Source organism: Balaenoptera ricei, chromosome 1, assembly GCF_028023285.1.
Source record: "Balaenoptera ricei isolate mBalRic1 chromosome 1, mBalRic1.hap2, whole genome shotgun sequence".
NCBI lineage: Eukaryota > Metazoa > Chordata > Mammalia > Artiodactyla > Balaenopteridae > Balaenoptera > Balaenoptera ricei.
Window position 1 is genome coordinate 171,627,371 of NC_082639.1, and position 21,984 is coordinate 171,649,354.

Here is a 21,984-nt window from a genome sequence, read left to right on the forward strand (position 1 = left end):
CTCCCTTAAACACACATTTGGGAGATGAGCCTTTTTAATGCCATCCCCTTAGCTGGAGTGGAAGATGGACCGCTTATTTTTCCATTCTGGCTCATCAGTGAGCTGTCGTCACTCTGTCAGTGGTTCCCCACTAGATACAGCCGGGAATCCAGGGATGGGGATGCTTTCTGGCTCCCATCGCGCTTTTTCTTAGCAATCAATCATCGTGAGAGTCACCGTATAGGGAGCCCAGGCTTTGTGCTAGGCAATTCCGACACGTCATCTCATTTAAGACATTCAACCACTCTGAAGAGGTTAAGTAATAATATGCCTATTTTGCAGATAAGGAAACAAGAGTCAGGGAGATTATCTAACTCGGTTTAGATCACAGAGCTAGTAAGTCGTGGAAACCTGGATTCGATCTTCGACCTCTAGACTCCAGAAACCTTCGCCCTTTTTGATCACATCGGGGAGAACCTCCTTCATCCGGTTCTTTGGTGGTGACGGTGGTATTTAAGCAGGAGTGGGAGTGACGGTTCAGCCACCGCCGCTGAGCCGGGGAAGGGGAAGGACCCCCGTGTCCCCTCACGTTGCAGGAGACGGAGCGGGGTGAGGGGTGTGCGAGGAGTGGGTACTTACGCTTTGCCAGAACTCTCCTCAGGATTGTCTGCAACTCAAAGGCAGAGATCTCTGCATCCTGTGGACATGCAACCAGAGCGTCGTTATTGGCTCCCTTGGGGCTGGTGAAGCACGGAGCAGCAGACGTGTAACGGGTGTCTGCTCTGGCTGGGCCCCGCGAGGCGCGTTAGAGCTGGGGCGGGGAGGGGTCTGTGGATGTGCATTTCTAACAAGCCCCCAGGAAACGCTGCTGCCGCCCCCAGACCGCACTACAAGGGGCACAGCCACAGCCCAAGTTTTTGATAGTGTTTTCATGCACAGTGTGCTCCAGGCAGAGTTCATTCGCCATTGCTCTGCTGTAGAGAATATAAAGAATACCTTCTCCATTCTACCCATGTCTGTGGTCTTTTGACTCAGTTCTCTATACCCTTCCTCGCACCCAGCTTGCCTTCCTCTCCCTTTAAAACCCAGATCTGGCTTCCTGCAAAGCTGGTTGGGACCGGCTGTCTCCAAGAACTGGCCCAGCGCTTCTTCTGTGGCCCTTGATGCCAGGGCTCCTCAGATGTGGTGCGGGTACCTCTGTTCACGTACACATATTGTGTAACTGGGGGACAAGCCCCATTATTTAAGACCAAGACTGACATTGTGCGTTCTTGGGGGGTGTGTGTGTGTGTTTCAATCAGTGGGGAAATATGTCTCTATGATGCCCCTTCCCTTAGAAACCAGGAGGGAGGGAGGCAGACAGGCAGGCGGAGGCATGGAGCAGGTGGCGCCTGCTTTAGCTCTGAAGAGGAGGCCCAGGTAAGCCGACGGTGGACACCTGAGGGAGCTAGTGTCCCCCACATATGGAGGAGAATGACTTTGGAGTCGTTGGAAGAAGAGGCCTGCTAACTCTGTAGTGGATGGAAGCCTAGATGCCTCAGGGATTTCTTTTTTAAGAACAGGGAAGGCTGACACTCTGTTGCTTGCATCCTTGAGACTGAAAACCCTCCACGTCCCCAAATATTTTTGTGGCAATCAAAGAGAGGGGGCTGAGTTCCACGTCTCAGTTGCAGTGGCACAGAGCAAACAAAACAGCCACAAGGAGAGGCCCAGAGTCCTCAGGCAGGAGGATCACAGCCAGAGCCGACCGCCCCCCCCACCCCCCACGACAGCAGAAGCCCCCGGCGACTGACATGCAGAGGCCCTCGGGCAAGGAATCTGAGCGGAAATCCCAGTTACGTTTGTAATTCCTCTTTGCTTTTTGTTCAGTTTGTTTCCTCTCCCCCCCTTAGACTGAAGTCTCCTTGAGGACAAAGATGGTCTCTTCCTTTGCGTCAAGCAGGGCGCACAGCACAGGGGTTTGGGGAACACTTACCTCCCCTGCCAACTGGGCAAACAGCCTCCTGAATCCATCATCGATGTCGTCCTCGCTGACATCAATCTGGAAGGCGAGGCATGGAAGTGAGACGCAGTGACGCAGTGACCAGCAGGCGCCTCGTCTCCCTTCTGGGGCGGCCTCCCCTCCCCGCTCAGTTACCCTCTCTCCCTCTCTCAGGCCTGAATTCTAAGGTTACCAGGATTGAGACAAAGGACAGTGTGAGGAATTAAGGAGTTTTTTTCCAGTTAAAACACATAAGAGGGACTATAAACTATGTGGGAAGGAGTTACACTCTAATTTCTCACATAGGCATCTTCTCCAACATTCCACCAAAATGGCCTTTTATGATCTAACTAATGGGGACTCAGAAGTGTAGAGACTAGCTGGTGTGGTCTGGATCGACTCTGAACGTGGTGAGAGCACAGCCGCGAGGCCCTTGGAAATTGTTCCACGTCTCACTGAGTACACGGAGCTCCAGCAGCTGAGGAATAACGATCATCAAGCCACTGCGGGCACCAGGACGGAGGGAAGAGCGCTCCTTCCCATTTGCGTGCTTTCCTTCCTCAACTCTGGACTCTTAGGTTGGGTCTGAAATTCCTGAGCTGTAGTCCTCAAAGCCCTCAGGATTTACCACTGAATTACAACTCCCAGAACTCTAGGGAACCTGAAAGATCTTGTCGTGCAACGTTTCCATTTTGTTGATGAGAAAACTGAGGTCCAGAAAAGGGAGCGACAAGACCGCCCACTGCTCAGAGCAGCATGGTGTCCCATCCTCCAGGCACCCCGTGCGCGTGGGCTACATCCAGGGGACCGTCCAGCCCCACGCAGCGGCCACAGCCGGGGCAGGAGGCGCTCTCGCACCCCCAGGCCAGGGCCGCACCCTAGTTTCAAGCTGTGCTCGTGAAATCCTGGGGGCCTCCTAAACCCTTGGGGTTATTTTCTGCTCCGCTGCTCCTGGGTTGTTCAGGACAGAGCGGGTGGAGCTCAAGCAGTGCGGTACCTCTTCAAGGTTGGCCTCGATTTCATCGTCGACGACTCTGGAAACAGAAGGAAACTGTGTGTTACTGAAAAGGGAGTGTTGCAGAAATCCCGGCTAAAATGGAACTGCGCAGTTAAACCCAGCATGGGGTGGGCACAGGGGGGTTTTCTGCACCCCAAGTTTCTGTGACAACACATCCCCTACTGCAGAAATTAGAGTTAGAAATGATCCAAGGAAGTGTCCTGGCTAAAACAACTTGGAGAGTCAGAACTGTTTTGTTTGCTAGTTTTCAATCTTCATCGAAGAGGACAGGCTTCCCAGGTTAACTACGGTGCTGGCACTCTGGCCTGGAGGCACAGCTCGTAGGTTCCCTCTGAAACGCTCTGTGCCGTCATAAATCTTCACATGGAGAATCATGCAGTGTACCCTGCTGCCTTCCTGCTCTGCCGAGGGTGGGAGAAGGCAGGGAGGCCTGGGTGAGATTTCGGCTGAAGCTCGGGCCCTGGTTCGTTTATTCCACACACAGTCCTGTGTGCAGGGCTGGGTCCTTCTCCACAGTGAGGGAAATTCCTTCTCCGCTGTGCACTGTCTTGGAGCCCGGGCGATCCCTGCTCCTCCCTCCCACTGCCCCCCCCTCCATCCCACATGGATCTGAGCATGTGGCACAAGGTCAGAGGGGGACACGGCAGCTGCCACGCCCCCCTGCTTCCCACACCCTGGCCCTCTGGGGCCCAGCCTCCTATCAGTTCTAGAGGGTTCCAGGGCCTTCCAGTAAATCTTGTGCTTAAGTTGCCCAAGGCTGATTACATCTCACGCAGTCAAGGGCCCAGCTGAACAGACACGGTTGAGGCAGCAGCCATCGTGAATTGAGGCCACACTGACAGCGGTGTCAGCCAAAAATGGTCCCTGAACATCGGGGCTCCAGTGAGGAAGGGGGAGCCCCTGCAGACCTCGTGACTGTAGCGGGGAGAGGCTCTGGAGACATCTGAGGGACCGCTGGGATTGGCACTTAGACCCTCGGCTCTGCCAGGCTGGTGGGCTGGGGATGCAGGGATTCTACCAGCACTGCCCCAAATGACAGGCATTTGCAATCTGCTCTACAGGCATCCCTTTCTCATCAGAAGGATCCCGAGTGTCTATTTTCTTTGCTGACCCGAGGACAGCACTAACGTTCTTCGACACCTCAAGTCCTCACACTAAGCCTTCGAAGCGGGCGGGTACTACAGGAAAAAAAGCTGACGAGCAGAGGAGCAAGGGGGCCCAGGAGGGTCAGGAACAAGGGGTGGGGACGAGGAGGGCTGAACGACTTACTGGTAGTCGGCTTTCTTCTCGGAAAAGACCCGGATGCAGAAGTCCCCGTCCTTGTTGGGCTCGAAGGTGGACGGCACCAGGATGTACTCCCCCGGGGGCAGCTTGAAGCGGTTGAGCACCTCCCGCAGGTTGATGAAGGTGTCCGACCGCTCCCTCGCTCGGTGCGTCAGGAAGAAGTTCTTGCTCAGGTGGATGTTGGTCTGTCCTGTGAACTGGTGAAGAAACGGGAGCAAGTGGGAGTGGAGGGTGGAAAGGGCTCCAAGCACCGTCCCTCCACTCATCCAGACAAGAGGCTCACAGCGAAAACTCTGCATCATCTGAGATGAAAAGCTAACTTTCTACCCCAAACAGGAACTCAGAGGCACACACGGCAGGGGACCCACATTCACCACCCCCGTCTTCAGATGCCCCATCTCTCCACTCGGACAGAGGACCTCAGCCTTCCCCTTACGACTCAGGGACGTTAAAGTGCCCTTGGCCGGGATCCACTCAGTTCTGTGTGGTATAGACACACTGACACAAGCAGCCAGGACCGCGGCGAGGAGGGGGCCCAGCTCTCAAACGTGGGGTGTCAGTCTGACCACGGCATCCACAAAGGCGCAGCACGCCACCAACTGCCCTGTCCTGTGTGTTGACTTGAATAACTGTGGCCTTTAAAAACACACACTGCGACTGTGTGTCTCACCAGCTCAGTTAAGCCGAACTGTGGGCCTACTAAGTGCTCTCACATATCACAGTGCATCCCAATAGTCTGGCGAGGTGGATGGTTGACCAGTTTTACTGACGAAGAAACTGAAGTCCAGAGAGGACAGGTTACTTGTCCAAGGTCACACAGCCTGCAAATGGCAGAGCTGGGAATGGGGTCCAGGCCTCTTTCTGTGCTCCCCCATCTTCTCCTAATACCACCGCAGGGCTCATCATTTCCCTTTAGGCCTGTTTTAAGAGCACTACAGGACTCCGGGAAGAGTCTCCTGCAGCCCCAGGACCACGGACCCTCCACCCGGGACTAAATGTGTGCAGCGGCTTTGCCAGGTCTGGGGAGACAGCACGCCCCGTGGCGACTGCCCCAGCTGCCTTACCCTGTGCTTAGACCCTGGGATCTGGGACCTGAGCAACCTCACCGGGGCCCAGAGGGGCTGGGGACAGGTCCTTCAGCGCCACCAGCCCCTGCCCAGGCTTCACAAGACTCCCGAGCCAGCAGTCTAAGCCTCTTCCTTGTTGGTGAACCTGAGCCCCCAGGGACGGCGGCTGACGCGAGCCAGACGTACCTCCTCTGGAATCTGCAAATAAAGGAGAACACGCTGAATTCAGACTCTGGAAAAGCTCCAGAAAGAAATGTCACCACTGAGATGGTCTCCTCTGCTACCCCCCTTTCTCTGTAGATTTAGCAATAGGAACTAAGTCAACCCGGTAATTATTTCCCAAGGAACTCAACGTACTCCCACATTTAAAAAAAAATCTTATGAGCCGGCAATAATGTGCATGGGCCCTTAGCACCGTTCTTAACTTATAGAGCAAGAAACCGAGGCCTGGAGCTGTGAAGTGACCTGGCTGACCTGTCTGAGGTCACCCAGCTGCCTGTAGCAAAGCCCACACCCCACCGTCGCCGGCAGGGAAAGCAGGGCTGCAGGAAGCAGCACATGGACACAGCTGCGCTCGGGGCTGGGAACCAGCAGGTGCTGGTTCTAAGCTTCTGCCGGCCACATCCATCCGTATTTCCTCAAGCAAGTCATTTCCCTTCTCTGGCCTCAGTTTCCTTATCTCTAAAACGGGACCAAACGATCACGCAGGTCCTTCTTGGCTCTGAAAGCCCATAGCTGGATTTCCAAGTCTGGGCTGTGTGTCACAATTCAGTCTGCATTTTTCTTGCAGCTCTTCTGTCCCAGATCTGAAGTCCTCAGCTCCTACTTCAGAGACTGAGAAGCTTGGAATTATGTGCATTTTTAGAAATGATGGTGCTTGCCCAGCTCCACCTGCTGGTGGGTGAGCAGGCAGATCGTTGCCCCATGGGCGGCAGCCGCGTTTCCCTGTTGAGTGAAGTGAGCAGACAGCCTTCTCCCCGACACTGTGTCTGACTCCTACGTGCCGAGCTGGGAGCCCGGCTCTCAGGGTTCGGTGGGAGACCTGATGTGTAGTATTCGCTAATTTCCATGCTGTACATACTGCCCCCTCCCTGCCATGGTTGTTTTCAGGCTGCCCACGTGACCTCACTGAATGTTGGGCTGGGAAGAGTGGGCCAGCTCCAGCACATCACTGCGGCCCACCCATCACACCAAAGTGCACCCCACTTCAGCGGCTCTGAAGTCTTCCTTGCACCCCTCTTCTCCCAATGCTCACCCCAGGCCAGGAGCAGCTCTTCTCTGTGCGGCAGAAGGGAGAGGGGAGGGGACCGGGCCCAGCGTGTTGGGTCAGTTGGTTCGGAATGAAAGGACATGGGGGCAGTGAGAGCGCCTGTGTTGGGCGCGGGGCTCTAGCCGGCCGAGCCCTGGTGGGAGCAGAGGACCAACCGCTCCCCTGCCCCGAGCACGGGCTCTGCCCAGCGGGACGGGACCTGCTGGCTCAGTTCCTGCCCTCACAGTGGTTCCTGACATGGTCCAGTATACTCTGTCCTCATCTTACATCTGTTCTGTTCTTCGGAGATTGGTGGCCAACCAGAGTGCCAGGCCTGGGGGAAGTGAGAAGGGACACGGAGGCCATTTGAAAGAGCGGGACTCGCCGGAAGCTGGCTGCAGGGGAAGGGGGGCTCCTGGTGACCCAGACCAATTGCAGGGACCTCCCTGCATGAGTCTCTTTAAGACCGGCCCGGCCCGTGGCTTTGCTTTTCCTTGGCCAAGCTCCCGGCCTGGGGTCCCATCTCCAGGTCTGCCTCTGGGGTTGGCCTTCGTCGCAGGGGATGACACGAGCCAAGGAGGAAGGGAAGGAGGAGCCCCAGCCCTGTGGACGCCCTTCCCATACCTCATAGATGCCGAAGCCAATGGTGTGCATGTCCTCGCCCATCTTTCTCTGCCGCCGCCGGTGCTTCTGGATGAGACCCACCAGGAAGGTGCAGCCATTCTCCCCGTCCTCCTGGTCCTCGTCCTCCTCCTCCAACTTGATCAGGTACTGAGGGTTCATCCAGAAGGTATCTGTAGCCAGAAGGGGCCGGGGTCAGTCACTCAGAACACAGGAGCCCAGCGTGAACAGGTGTGCATGGGGGGCCGAGGCGCCGAGGCTGCGCTGGTCTCAGGGGTTGGAGGCTGCCGGGAGGGGGATGAGGCTGGGCAGGGGGGATGGCAGGGCAGAGGAACCACAGACCAGGGCTGGTCGGCAGCCCGTCCGGGTGGGAACAGGCCATGAGCAGCGGAGGGCTGGGGGTTTGTCTGAACCTCACGGGAACCTAAATTAGAAACTCCCCTTTGCAGTTCTCTCTCGCTCGCCCTCAGGCTGGCCGGGCTTGGGAGGCATTCCTCATCCTGGAACAGGGTGGTCAGAGCTGAGGCCCAGATCTCCTTTGGCTCAGCTGTGATATCTCCCCGTGGTATCTTCCCCTCACCAGGCTCTAACTCGGGGGTCAGAGATGGCCCAGCTGGCCTGGCTGGGGAGACTTGGGGACTAGGTCTGCATCCCCCTCAATGAACCCAGGGGCCAGGAACATCCTGTGCCCAGTCTCAGCCTCTTGTTCTGTGTCCCCGTCCTCCTGGGCCTGTCCCCTTGCCCACTCCCATGGTGTCTCTGCCCTCCCCACTTTCAAAACCTATTTGCAGGAAGGAACTGAGATTCATTCATGTTAAGGATAATTAATGTGATCTCCTTCCTCTACCTAATAACATTCTACTTGTGGAAATAAAGGTATCTAGTGTAGGGTTTGGCAAACTACGGCTCTATGGGCTGCTGGCTGCCTGTTTTTACCAATAAAGTTTTATTAGAACACAGCCATATCTATTCATTTAAGTATGGCTGCCTTCGGGCTACAGCAACAGTTGAATAGTTGCCATAGAGACTAGATGGCCCACAGAGCCAAAAGTGTCAACTATCTGGCCCTTAAGAGAGAGTTTGCCAACCCCTGACCTAGTGGGTAGGAGACATAGTCTTATCTGAGGCAGAGGACCATCCCAGCACCTCTGGAACTTGCTTGGTGGCTGAATACAGGCCTCAGCCATGAGGTGAAGGACTAAAAGCACCAGAGCTGGGCTTCCCTGGTGGCGCAGTGGTTAAGAATCCGCCTGCCAATGCAGGGGACACAGGTTCGAGCCCTGGTCCAGGAAGATCCCACATGCCACAGAGCAACTAAGCCCGTGCGCCACAACTACTGAGCCTGTGCTCTAGAGCCCATGAGCCACAACTACTGAAGCCCGCGTGCCTAGAGCCCATGCTCGGCAACAAGAGAAGCCACTGCAATGAGAAGCCTGTGCACCGCAAGGAAGAGTAGCCCCCGCTCACCACAACTAGAGAAAGCCTGCACAGAGCAACAAAGACCCAATGCAGCCAAAAATAAATAAATTAAAAAAAAAAAAAAAAAAAAAAAAGCACCAGAGCTAGAGGCACCAATCTGCTAGTCCCAGGCTGACTACTTGCTCTGTGGCCCAGGGTTTCCTCATCTGTAACAAGAGAATCAATATATGACCATGACTTGCCACTGCAGTACTTAAAGACTGACTCCACAGTCAGACTGCCTGGGTTCAAATCCCAGGCACAGTCAAGGCTGTGTGGCCTTGGGCAAGTCACTTAACCTCTCCAAGCCTCAGTCCCCTCATCTTAAAGACGGAGATGATAGTAAAGTGCCTGCCTCAGAAGGCTGTTGTGAGGATTAAATGGAGTAACATATTAATAAATCACTTAGCACAGTTCCTAGCACCCAATGTATGTTCCATAATTGGCAAATGTCATCATGATGGGACAATTTCTGAGTGGGAGAGGGCAGGGGGGGACTGGGCCATCAAGGCAGAAGAGTCAGGGGAATAAACAAAAGATAAACCAGAGGAGGAATCCTTGCCCCCATCTGAGCAGGACCCCATCAACATCTGCTGAGTGAATTGGGCACAAGAGGATTGCCGGGCAACAAGCAGGGCCTGGATGTGCCGAGGCCCAGTGGGTGAGGTCCCCCTGCTGGGCTAGGCTGCGTGGGCTTCGTGTGGATAAAGTAGCCCGTGGGTATGAAGCGGGATTAACGCTGCCTCAGTGGGCGAGGCCGTGGCATCGGGGAATCTAGGGCCTGGAGAGGAATCACAGAAACAGCACGTCTTGGGTTCTGCGTGGGCAGGGAGGCAAGTGAGTGCAGAAGGCAAGGGGCTGAGGAGACAAGAAGCGTGCTGAGGTGGAGACGCGGGGAGAAGAGGCAGAGGGTCCTGGTGGGTAGGAGCGGCCAGGATGGGGTGCAGCACTCCAGGGTGGGGCGGTGGCAGGGTGCTCACTCGGGTAGTTCCTGCAGCCGCCCGCGGTGGAGCCCCGCCTCCAGTTCCCATCCATCTTGGTGAGTTTCCACTTCTTGTAGGCGTCACTGGTCAGCGTGTCAGGGGTCAGGTTGCAGATCTCCAGGCGGGAATAGTGCCTCAGGAAGTCGTTGAAAGACATCCTGCAAAAGGACGCAGCACCCAGGTTACCGGAGGACACACGGATAAGCCTGGACCTTCCGCCCAAGGCCAGACTAGGACCCAGTCAGGGCCAGGCAGAGCTGCTAGGAGACAGCACCTCGGGGTCACATGGCCACCAGGTCCGCCACTGGAAGGTGCCAATTCTAGTCCTGGTGCTACCACCTTCTAGCCAGGTGACCTTGAGCAAGTTACTTAAGCCTCTGTGAAACTCAGAACTCTCATCTGTAAAAATGGGGGCCACGTATATCAAATGAGACGAAATACGGCTGCTCATTTGGTAAAATGCTAGTACTGTACAGACGTAGGTGGTCCCAGAGTAGCACAGACACAGCCGCGTGGGCCCACTGCTACTCTCCAAGGGACCCATTTCTTGAGGCCTGGGGATGAATCTCTAGGAACTGGTTGGGAGAAAGGCCCATCTTTCCCCTCTTTTCTCTTGGGACCTGAACATGCCTGCAGGAATTCTTAGCCTTGTCTGCTGAGCTGCTCAGCTTCGAAACCCTACTGCTGAGATGGACAAATTGAAGAGGTTCAAGAATATTTTTGTTCAAGGTCTTATAGTGAATTTAAAACAACAACAAAACCAGGATCCCACGCCCCTGCTCCCTCAACACGATAATCTCACTCCTTTTCTAGTAAACATCAGACACTTCTTTCCCTAAAGCCTAAGGATCTTACCAGAATTCCCCATCTTCACGCTGTCTGGTCAGCCTTTCCCTCACCTCTGGGTCAATAGTGGTCCAGTTTGGGCAGCTGGAAAACCAAGCAATGGGAGAGGCATTAGAAACTAGTGTGGGACGATGACTTCTCCCCAAGATGCCCCAAAGTTGAGGACCGGGGACGTGCTCTCCCACCTGAGGGCCCAGAACCCAGTACGGGAGGGGAGTAACACACAGGTGGCTGAGAGGTGCAGGGCAGCAAGGTGAGAGGATACATTATCCTGGAAGATGGTGGCAAGGAAGATTCCAGAAAATAAACACAGCCCATCAGAGAGACATGAAGTAGCATCAGTGGCCCAAACTGAGGCGGGCCTGTCAGCTCTTTTAAGGGGTGACTGGAAATTCGATGTAGGGGAGGGGGCGCTCATCTTGGCCTCTGCAGCTGACCTGCAGGCCCTGGCAGGCATCTCTATGCCATGGCAGAGGCTGCCAGGGAAAAGGTGAAGAACTGTGGGTGCTGGGCTGTGGAGGAGGACGGGGAGACGGGAGCAGAGGAAGACCATGAGAGGGGCTCACAGAGTTCACCCCAGAGAGTCGAAGGTCTAACGGGCCTACCAGGAACCCTGGACATCAACGGAAGGACTTCTCTCTGGTCATAGGCACAAAGTTTACATCCTTGGGATAGAACGAGTGCTTGGGGGAGGAAGGGTGTATTTTTTCCCTGAAGATCCAATAGCAAGGTGACGCCAAGCTAGGGAAGGGAGGAACCATGAGGTGATGAAAGGATGAGCATCCCAGGAGCCCTGGGCCTTGTAAAGGCACCCAGATGGCTGGAGTGCACTGGTTAAGAGCCTAGAGGGCCACCAGCCCCAGGGGTCCCACTCGGGGTGGCCTGTGCTCTCGGGGCTTTATTCTCAGCATGGCTACCATGCCCCACCCCTCCTCAGCTCCCCAGAACCCCCTGGAAAGAGTGCCCCTACCCCGGCTCCCGACCCTGCCCTCCTCACTTGTCGTTCCACTGCCCGGTCCACTCCACCTCTCCCCAGGGGTTCCGGATGCGGATCAGCTTCTGCAGGCTTCCTCTGCTTTCCACCTGCAGGAGGGGTGGGTGAAGGAGAGGGGAGAGATGTTGAGTTCAAGCCAGGCCTGGAGGTTCTCCGGCCCAAAGCCCCTTTTTCTCCATGAGCCAGGGGCGGGAGGCGTCAAGTCCATGTAATAAGGGGGATCACAAAAGGGAGAGAGAGGGCCTTGACTCCCAGACCCTCGCTGCTGCTCAGCTTTGGCAGCTCCCAAGGTCTGGCCCTTGGAGGACCAGGGCTCTTTAACCTCTATCCTGAGTCTGAGGCACAAACGTGCTTGTTCTAGACTCTGCGTTGGCACGTCACCTCTGAACCTCAGTTGAACTAACTATAATAGGATGTACTTTTTTGTCACAGGAGCTCCATCAAATGAACACTGGTGATGACAAGCAAATGCAGTGCATGAATCTTGATTTAAACCCTGGACTGGGGGCACTGAGGGTACTGTAAAGGACATTTTGGAGCAACAGGGAAAATGTTTACATGGACTATATATATTAGATCATGCTATTGAATTAATGTTTATTTCTTCAGCATGAAAATATTACTGGGATTACGTAAGATAGTGTCCTTATGGGTAGGAGATAAATGCTGAAGTATTTAGGAGCGAAGTGTCCGTTGTGACATCTGCAATTTACTTCCAAATGGCTCAGAAAGAAAGTACACATACATAGAGACAAAACAGTTGTGGAAAATTTCAACCATCCTTGAATCTGGAAAAATAGCATATGGATGTTTATTATACTATTCTGTCAACTTTTCTGTAGAATTGAAATTTTTCAAAATAAAAAGATATATGCGGGGGTGTTAAATAAAACAAAGATTCATGGTTAAAAAAAAAGAGAGAGAGAGAGAGCGCTGCACATGTCAGAAGACCTGGGATCTAGTCCGTGTTTTGTAGTTAACAGTGGATGGTGGCTACCTTACAGTATTTATAGTATAAAAACAAACAAACCAAAAACACAGCAAAGTCCAGGACAGCGACCTGCTTAGACACAATGTGTCAGGTACAGTCTGAGCGCTTTACATATATTAACTTGTTTGAATCACCTCAACAATCTGCAATGGATTTTTTAAAATAATTAATTAATTAATTAATTTTTGGCTGCATTGGGTCTTCGTTGCTGTGCGTGGGCTTCTCACTGCGGTGGCTTCTCTTGTTGCGGAGCATGGGCTCTAGGTGCGCGGGCTTCAGTAGTTTGTGGCACGTGGGCTCAGTAGTTGTGGCTCACAGGCTCTAGAGCGCAGGCTCAGTAGTTGTGGCGCATGGGCTTAGTTGCTCCGCGGCATGTGGGATCTTCCCGGACCAGGGCTCGAACCCGTGTCCCCTGCATTGGCAGGTGGATTCCCAGCCACTGCGCCACCAGGGAAGTCCCTACCATGGATATTGTTATTACTGTTTCTAATTTAAATTTGAGGAATCTAGGGGGCAGAAGAGAGTTTAAATAACTGCCTAAGGCCACACAGCTGGCAAGAGGCAGAGTCAGATTTGACCACTACAGTAATTGGGGCACCAATGCTTCTGTGAGATCAAATGTGAAAGCACTTTGAAGAGGATGGAACACTACACAGATGCAGTGTTGTTGTATTACCTTAGCTGGTCCAGGAGAACGAGACGATTCTGGAACTCAGTGGCACAGAGCGCCTGGACCGACCCGCGGCCAGCAGAGGGCAGCGCACGGCCGGCAGGGGCTGGGGAGGGCCGGCCCATCCCCTTGGCCCTGAATTTCAGCGAGGACTGGGGAACGCGGGCCCCACCCTCAGCAAGCAGCAAAAATGGCTTTCGCCATCATGTGAGCAAGAGAAAGACCCCTGAGAATGCCTGCCAGGCGTTACCTCCTCGGCGCCAGTGACCGAGTACGCGTGCCCCTTCACCAGCTTCTGGAAGGTGATGGCCTCCGAGTCTGCAGCACTGGTGATCTGGAAACGCGGGAGAATCAGTCCCAGCCCGGCCGCCGCATCCCGCCTCCTCCCTCCCTCCCTCCGTCGCTCAGGGCTCAGCAGGGCCTTGGCCCGGGTGGAGGGCCCCCGCTCCCGCCTGGAGGCCCTCCTACTACTTCTTTGAGGTGCTGACGGGCTATTCGCAACCAGAGAAGAGGAGGCTGAGGGCAGCCCTCTGGGAGAGCGGCACTTGCACTCATGTGTGTGCCCGGCGCAGTCACGAATTCCCGCAGGAAAGGGCACACCGTGGAGGGGGCTCAGGACACACACCTGGACGGCATCGGTGGCCCAGGTGTGCTGAGTCCCCTGAAACTGCGAGGGCTGCCCCGCCCGCTGCAGGGTTTACACTAGGACGGTCCTTCGTTTCTGCCTGACTTCAGAATTGGCTCCTGTTCTGTGAGAACTTCCCCAGTCATTCCTTCCCCCATCTGTTCTGATGGAGGTTGTTATTTTTGTCTGGGTCAGTGAGAAGGGCTGCGTGGGAGTAGAAAGGGTCTCTGCCTCGAAATGCTTTGCAGAGAAAGTTTGAGAATCCCTGCCTGGAGTCAGACACAGACTTGGGCCCCCAGAGCCAGACTTCTTACCCCTGTCCCCACAGGGACCAGAGCTAGGACAGGGCTCCGGTGCCGGGCACAGGCAAAGCCTGGAGGCTCCTTGGGGACAGGGGTTGTGCCCACCTCCCTTCCTCTGGCGACGTTTGCCAGCAAGGCTGGCACGTGGGAATGGTTCCTTCCTGTGCCTTCTGAAGTCTTCCCACGGGCCCCTTAACCCTGCAGCAGTGGAGGGAAGGCTGCTGGGCTCCCTCCGGTCACAGGCCCTGCAGGTGGGGCAGAAGGTGTCTGGAATGGTCCTGCCTTGGGCCCAGCAGAGGGCAGGGGGCTCTCAGGGAAGCTGTGGTCTGGGGTGGTGAGTCAAAGGAGGCTGAGGGTTGTAAGTAGGCTGGAGAAGGAAAGGCTGGAGTCACCATCGCCCCAGCAGTTGTACCCCAGCCAGCCTGGTTGTCGCCGAGTCACCCCTGGGCTCCAGGTGATGTGCAATATGGTGGACAGAGGATGCGCTAACCACGTGGGGAATGAGGGCAGTGGGTTTCTTTGGTCACTGTTGGAGGAGGCTCATTTCAGCTAGAGGAGATGGGGGTGCGGCCAGGGAGGGAGGCCTGGACTTACATCGATGGAGCAGCCAAGGAGAGAGCCTTTCTGCAGAGCCTTCTGGATGATCTTGAACAGGTTGGGAGGGGCCTTCCTTAACTCATACCACTCGGCGATGCCTCCGGTGAAGTCCTCGAAGCCCTCAGTGGTGGCACCCCCCGAGAGTGCTTCGTAACACCCATTGATCCTGCAGGAAGGGGACAGACGCCGCTGCCACCTGGTGCTGACACTTCTGCTTCTCCAAGTGCCCCTCCCCCCATGCCTCTTTTGTTGGATGCTCCAGGGACCCTCTGCTCAGTCTTTCCTTGGTTTGTCTCCACCTCGGGGTGCCCACGAGGGCAAGTGACTGTCCCCACAGCTACCACTGCCTGGTACTTTGTGAAGTTTTTGGAAAAAAATCTCACAGAACCTTAGAGTTGGAAGGACCTCGGTGTTTATCTGGCCCAACCTCCCGTATCGATTCTTTCTACATCCTGGCAGGAAAGCGGAGGTCTGCTAAATTGGCTGTTTGGCATTTATAGCTTAAGAGAAAACAATTCAGTAGTGAAAGCAGCTTCCCTGGGCTGTGTTAGGAGGGGCTGGTCTCTCCCCATGGCGATGTTGGTGCCCTGTGGCTTCCCTACCTCTACTATTGGAGCATAAGACTTAGTAGCACCTCAGGCCCCAGACCCTCACAGCTGGGTGTGTGACTCCTGGTCCTCCTCCCTGGCAGGGGCCGGAAGGGACAGAAATCCTCCTGATGCCTGAGAGCCGGTCATTCTCCCGAGGGGAGCCCAGGCAGCAGGGCCAGGACCAGGCCACTCTGGAGCGGGGGGGGGCCGACGTGGGCGTCCCGCTGAGAATGGGCGGTGCTGAGCGCTGGACAAGCTCGACTCCGGGCAGCCTGCGGGGGGGGCGGGGGCCTGGCTGGGAGGGCTAGGGGAAACCAGTTTCACTCAGCATATTATGATTATGTATCGTGGGCAAGTCTGCATCATTTTCCTACCTCTGCGATGGATAGTTTTGCCCACGGGCAGCAACTCTGTGCTGTATTTAGCTGACAAAAATGTAACATGACCTGCCAAGGACGCAGAGGTCCTTCTCAAGGCCAGCACGATCAGTACCATGACTTGTTCCTGTGCATTTGGTTAAAAACGGCAATAGCTGGGTGCGTTATCTCCTAGAACTGAGAGCCCAATTTTGTCCAAAGTGGTCCTTCTGTACAATAGGACTTCTCTTCAGGACAGCCCTTGACTAACTCCCGTGTTGCTTCCCAGAACACAGGGCAGCTGGGGGCAGGCTGCCGGGGGACGGGCACGGCGGGCACTTACTTGGCGTAGGCCTTCTCCAGCAGCGCGCTCCAGAACTCGCTGCCCTCTGCCGAGTGCACGAAGAGCAGCTCCCCGTCCTTGGTGGGCAGCCTGTCGTCCACCACCACCTCCACCCACTCGCCGTACTGCCAGAACTGCGGGACGAGGAGGTGGTGGCAGCGTGCGGGTCGCGAGCCTCAGCCACGGCTGCCTCCTCCCTGCCCGGCCCCTCGGCGCCGCTTCCCCAAGCCCGTCGCATCCCGGAGGAGACGCTCCCTCTGGTCCTCCTCCTGCAGGTACAGCCTCGCCGAAGCGAGCGCAGAGGCACCTGCCCTTCCCTCCCAGGCCACACCTGCCCCTCCGGCACTCTGCCCTGTGCCTTATGCCTTTAAAAATACTATTTCTCCTTTACCGGTAAAAAAGGAGGACAGTGAGCAGTGCCTTCACATCAGACCCCAAATAATCAACTTTCTTAACAAAATGTGGGAGTTACTTCCTGAGTACCCTGCCCTACCGCCCTCCTCCCCATCGCTGCCCTTACAGGGTCCCAGGGCGCGCGACCGGCCAGGCAGCTTCCTGCTGTCTCTCAGTGTCCTTCGTAGAAGAGTACTGTGCCTGGCCCCCAGCACCTGCTCCTAGCCCTCAGGACCCGTTCAGGAGAAGCTCGAGCCAACCCTTAAGTTACCTGGAAGCGGAAGATCCCCGCGTAGTTCTCCTGGAAGCTCTGGTCCAAGGGGACGACTCGAGCCAGGATTTCTTCATTCAAGGTGAGGGAGGCAATGGCCGCCAGCAGCCAGCAGTCACCTGTGAACACGGTGTAAGGAGCTCTCATCAGAGAGGTCGCAGTGCCGGGAGGACGTTAAACCTCTTGTCCCCACCTCCGGCACTTGAGGCCTAAGGCGAGCCCGGCACAGGTGTTCCCCCCGGTCCTCACATGAGGGGTATGGAGGAGGGCTGGGGGGATGCGTTGAGGGAATGCTGAGGGAGAAATGTTTTCGCTGTGATAGTTGAGATGGGAGAATTCATTCCCTGAAGGACGCAGAACCCTGTGATGGCTGGACTGTGTCCTCACAGCCGGCTCCGTGCCTGGTCCACCGAAGGTGCATGGCGGCGAGCCTGTGTGGAGTGAGGACTCCAATTCAGCAGCAGAGGCTTCTGACAACACAGGGCGTAAAGGTGGGCGAGTCTGAGGGAGAGGAAGAAGGCACCGGCAGGCAGCCCCACGGACACAAGTGCAAGAGCCCGAGTCTGAGAAGGCACCCTGGGCGATCTCCCTGAGGACGGGCGAGGAACACCTCTGGGTGGGTGGGTGGGTGGGTACCACACGTGGGAGTCAAGGATGGGGACAGTCAGATGGTCGGCTGTCTGGCAGTCTGGCTTCCCCTTAGCCTCGGTGCCCTCCTCTGTGACACGTGAGTAACTGGGAGGCGTGACGAGAGCATGTGTGTAAAGCACACACCCGTTTCAGGTGGTCAGAAGCAAGCTGGTAGCAGGGAGGGGTCATGTTTGCCACGAGATAAAAGGCCCGACTGATGGGGGTGTTCTGGGACGAGGATGAGGAAGTTTACTCCATTCTTAAGGAATGTGCACTTTCCTACAATTTCCCATGACAAGAATAGGAAATAGCCTCAGATGAGTTTGATTTCTGTGGCTGGGTTTATTTTTATTAATTGGCAGGTCTATTAAAAGTGTTACTGAAGGACTTCCCTGGTGGTGCAGTGGTTAAGAATCTGCCTGCCAATGCAGGGGACACGGGTTCGAGCCCTAGTCTAGGAAGATCCCACATGCTGCGGAGCAACTAAGCCCATGCGCCACAACTACTGAGCCTGTGCTCTAGAGCCCGTGAACCACAACTACTGAGCCTGTGTGCCACAACTACTGGAGCCCGTGCTCTGCAACAAGAGAAGCCACTGCAATGAGAAGCCTGCACACCGCAGCAAAGAGTAGCCCCCGCTCGCTGCAACTAGAGAAAGCCTGTGTGCAGCAGCGAAGACCCAATGCAGTCAAAAATAAATAAATAAAAATAAATAAATAAAATTTTTAAAAAATGTCAACTCTTTTTAAAAAGTGTTACTGAAATTCACCGCAATCTTTGAATTCTGTGGACTAGTTGGTGTCCTGAGAGTTGCTGAACCGGCTGAACTGCTAACACTTAGCAATGATGGGGGAACAGCTCTGAGGCCTCTAGGTGCTCACGCCGGCCCTGTGGGAAGTGGAGGCACACCCCTCCCTAACCAGCCAGTCGGTAGCCAAAGGAAGTTAAATCCCTTTGCTCCTTAGGTTGGGCGGCCGCTGTGGGTTCACCACAGTTTTCCACTCAGCGGCCGTCTCTTCCCTCCTGGCGCCACCAGTGACCCTCTGGGAAGCAAGTCTCCTTGCCTCCTCCCTGCCTGAGAGGTTTGGGTAGCGCTGGCCCTGCCCCCAGTTCCAGAGGTGGATCTGCAGCAAGCTAGGCTGCACATTCTCTGGCTTCAATGGTTCGCTTGGGGAAGGTTCTGTTATCCAGCCAGAGCCAGGGAGGTATGAGGAGACCACTCCTGGGGCTTCAGAGAGAGTGGACAGGTGTCCTCTTCTACTGCATTGGCTCTACAATGAGGTACGGTCTACTGCTGAAGCCATCTTGCAGCCAACTCAGAGGAAGAGGGGCTGAGAGCTGGAGAGAGAGAAACCATGTCCTGGTGTCATCACTTGAGTCCCTGTATCAAGCTGTACCTGAAGCCACACCTGCCTTGGACTTCTCAGTTACAAGAACGGATCATGTCCCTATTTCCTGACCCATTAGCCAGGGCTACCAGTTCCTGCCTCTTGACTGCTAGGGGAACTTGGGCAATAGCCATTACTGATGAGGCCTTCCTATGTGCCAGCCACTGTTCTAGGAGCTGCAGGTTCATCATTTCATATATTTCTCACAACAGCTCTATGAGGATGGTGCTATGACCATCTCCATGTTAAAGCTGAGGATGGCAAGTCTTGGGAGGTTAAGTGCACTGCCAACAGTAAAACACGACAAGGAAGAGTTTAAAAGGTGTGGTGTTTGTCAGATGTCAGAGACAACCTTTTGGGTCAACTAGATCTTTTTATAAACCAAACTAGAGACTCTTTGACACACTGAGAATAGGAGCTTACAGAGAAACTTGGCAATGAGAGTCTTAAGCACTGGCCCTGGGGAAGGAGCCCCTGGTTGGTGAGGATGGAAATCTAGGTAGAGGAGCTTTTCCCGGCTTGGTTCCATACGCTGCCTTGTAGGAACCAGACCGTCACTGAAACAGACGACATTCAGGCCTTTTCTGAGCACCCGCCCCTCTCTCACTTAGACCTCGTCATACTGTCTGTCCTGGAGGATGGCTACACCAAGTGACAGCCGCTCTTCGAGTCACGAGATCCTCCTTTTCAATCTATTCCCCTTCCTCCAACTTCAGATCTTCTCCTGACTTTAGTCCTTCTTTGAGAACCTGGAGATGCCTGTGATTCTTATTTTTCTTGAGGTTATTTGAGATTTTCTAGGAATCTTGGAAAATGACTTGGGTCTGTCAATACATGGAGGCAGATAGGCTTGTGGATAAAGTGGGCCCAAGTGTAGGAACTTCAGCGACATTTGTCCTGAAACCAGTTATTCCCATGGTTCCTGTAGCTCTTCTGTCAAATCCTCAGAAGAGCTGCCCAGTCTGTCTGACTCTGGGGGGGCCATCTTAACGCCCTCCTGGTTCTGTTTCCCTTGGTACCAAGAGTCGACGCCTTTCCCTTGTGCGTGTGTGTAGGCATCACACGAGTGTGTGTCTGCAGGACCTGTCGATTGTTTTTTAGTGTTGGAGGTCACAGCTGACTGTGCTGCTATTCGTGGGATAGTGACTGAATTCAGGTAGTGATGCCTTTTCCTTTTTTTTTTTGTGGGTCATACATCTAGGTCAGTGCTGACTGTACATGTGTCTCAGATTACCGCTCACCACCAGACCTGGACGTTCTTGCGACATCCCAGAAATCAGTGGCCACGTTTCATGGCTCCCTGTTTTTTTCCTTCATGTCCCAGAAGTATTTTTCCTGGTCACCCCGGGAGCAGCAAGGCCTCATCTCCCCCTGCCCTTCAGAGAGGATCTTCATCCCTTCCTATTCCAATCTAACATGTTTCCTCTGAAAGGATTCATAATCCTAGAATGTCTCCTAGACGACAAAACTGTACCTTTTAGAGATTAAGTTACAAAAAAAAAGGGAATTCCCTGGTGGTCCAGTGGTTAGGACTCTGCGCTTTCACTGCTGGGGCCCAGGTTCAATCCCTGGTCAGAGAATTATGATCCCGCGAGCCGCACAGTGTGGCCAAAAAAAAAAAAAAAAAAAAGAGAGAGATTAAGTTTCTTGAGGTCACAGGTCCTGGAAAGGGCAGACAGGGACAGGAATCTAGACTCTTGACTTCTGGTCTGTGCTCCTTCCACCAGAAGGAATGAAAGAAATAACAAGTAGCGGCTTCCCTGGTGGCGCAGTGGTTGAGAGTCTGCCTGCCAATGCAGGGGACACGGGTTCGAGCCCTGGTCTGGGAGGATCCCACATGCCGCGGAGCAACTGTGCCCGTGAGCCACAACTACTGAGCCTGCGCGTCTGGAGCCTGTGCTCCGCAACAAGAGAGGCCGCGATAGTGAGAGGCCCGCGCACCGCGATGAAGAGTGGCCCCCACTTGCCACAACTGGAGAAAGCCCTCGCACAGAAACGAAGACCCAACACAGCCAAAAAATAAATAAATAAATAAACAGAAATAACAAGTAGTTAACATTGTATATAATACTCTGCAATTTACAAAGAACATGGTCCACATTTTATTTGATACTTACAGAATTCTTATGAGATGATTATCCTAATTATTATCACCTTTTTGGGATGAAGCTCAGGAAGTCTATGTTCTACACAGTTAGCAGGTCTTACATGTAAATCCTCTGAATCCAAATCCTGGGTTTTGTTTAAAAACCATACCCTGCTGAAGATTTCCTTTGGTTAAGAGTATCTGATTCTTCTAACTAGGGAAAGACTCCACTTCTAACTAGGAAAATCCAACTGCAATTCAAATTTAAAACTAAGGGGTAACGAGCTGGCAGCTTCCTGAAATCCTACATTGTATCTTAATACTCCAATATCCTTGGCTCAGAAATATTAAAACATATCACCCATTCACTGCAATGCAATTCCTTACAGCAACAGGAGGATGGCCTGTCATTGCACAGCCAAGACCCTGGCACTAAGATCACAGCACAAGCAAGAAGCAACAAGAGTTAGATGCATTTTACAGTCAAAGGTTCAAAGTTTTTTTATCGGGTCTCCAAATTCTGGAGTTGAGGGAGACTTAGAGCCACTTAGAAGAACATCTTGATTTCTAATAAGGTGGAAGCACTTGAAATCCTATTTTATTATTCTGATTTCTTAACTTTCTCCCTCACCCCATGCAGCAAAATATTTTTAACTAAGTTGGGAAGCTCCCTTATGTAGAGCCCATTTTTAAAGTTTATTTAATATCTGTTCACATAAGCTTTCTCAGTAACAGGATCTGAAGACAACGGTTATCGTAGTTTACATTCACAGAGACTTACTGTGTGCCAGGCCCTGTGCTAAAATGCTTTACATGCATTGCAAACAACAACAACAAAATGTTGCCTGTCATTCCAGGAAACAACAATGTTGCGGCCATCAAGCCATCAGCCACCGTAGCCACCCAAACAGGGCACCCTGAGGGGATTCAGGATGGAGAAAAACTGGTCCTAGATAGTTAAGATGCGTATCTAGGGAATAATTTCAATGAGCCCAGACTCTTGGATCTTCCCATACATAGAAAATCACTAAAATCATTAACTTGAGATGTCTGTTTTTTTGTGATTAGCGGTGATCTTTTGATGTCCACTACATTATTTTTTTCAGTAAAAACTCCTACATATCCTGCTCCTCCCTTACCTCTTTGGAACAGTCCCTCAGAGCTACCTGAGAGGCTGTCTCCCAGGCTATAGTCCTCAGTTAGGTCCCCGAATAAAACATAACTCGCGACTTTTAGGTTGTGCGTTTTTTTCAGTCGAAAGT

At 53.8% G+C, this 21,984-nt stretch overlaps 1 protein-coding gene across 1 annotated transcript in view; it reads right to left on the reverse strand.

Annotated features, from left to right (window-relative positions):
- CAPN2 (calpain 2) overlaps positions 1–21,984 on the reverse strand; it is a 54,532-nt gene that overhangs the window by 8,231 nt on the left and 24,317 nt on the right. The window contains exons 3-15 of the mRNA XM_059941935.1: positions 16,619–16,737; positions 15,955–16,088; positions 14,663–14,831; positions 13,392–13,475; positions 11,484–11,569; positions 10,496–10,570; positions 9,638–9,798; positions 7,203–7,372; positions 5,516–5,527; positions 4,248–4,459; positions 2,958–2,994; positions 1,955–2,020; positions 619–676 (exon numbers count right to left, since the gene is read on the reverse strand). Coding sequence (XP_059797918.1) covers positions 619–676; positions 1,955–2,020; positions 2,958–2,994; positions 4,248–4,459; positions 5,516–5,527; positions 7,203–7,372; positions 9,638–9,798; positions 10,496–10,570; positions 11,484–11,569; positions 13,392–13,475; positions 14,663–14,831; positions 15,955–16,088; positions 16,619–16,737 — 1,383 coding nt within the window. The remainder of the gene's footprint in view (positions 1–618; positions 677–1,954; positions 2,021–2,957; positions 2,995–4,247; positions 4,460–5,515; positions 5,528–7,202; positions 7,373–9,637; positions 9,799–10,495; positions 10,571–11,483; positions 11,570–13,391; positions 13,476–14,662; positions 14,832–15,954; positions 16,089–16,618; positions 16,738–21,984) is intronic.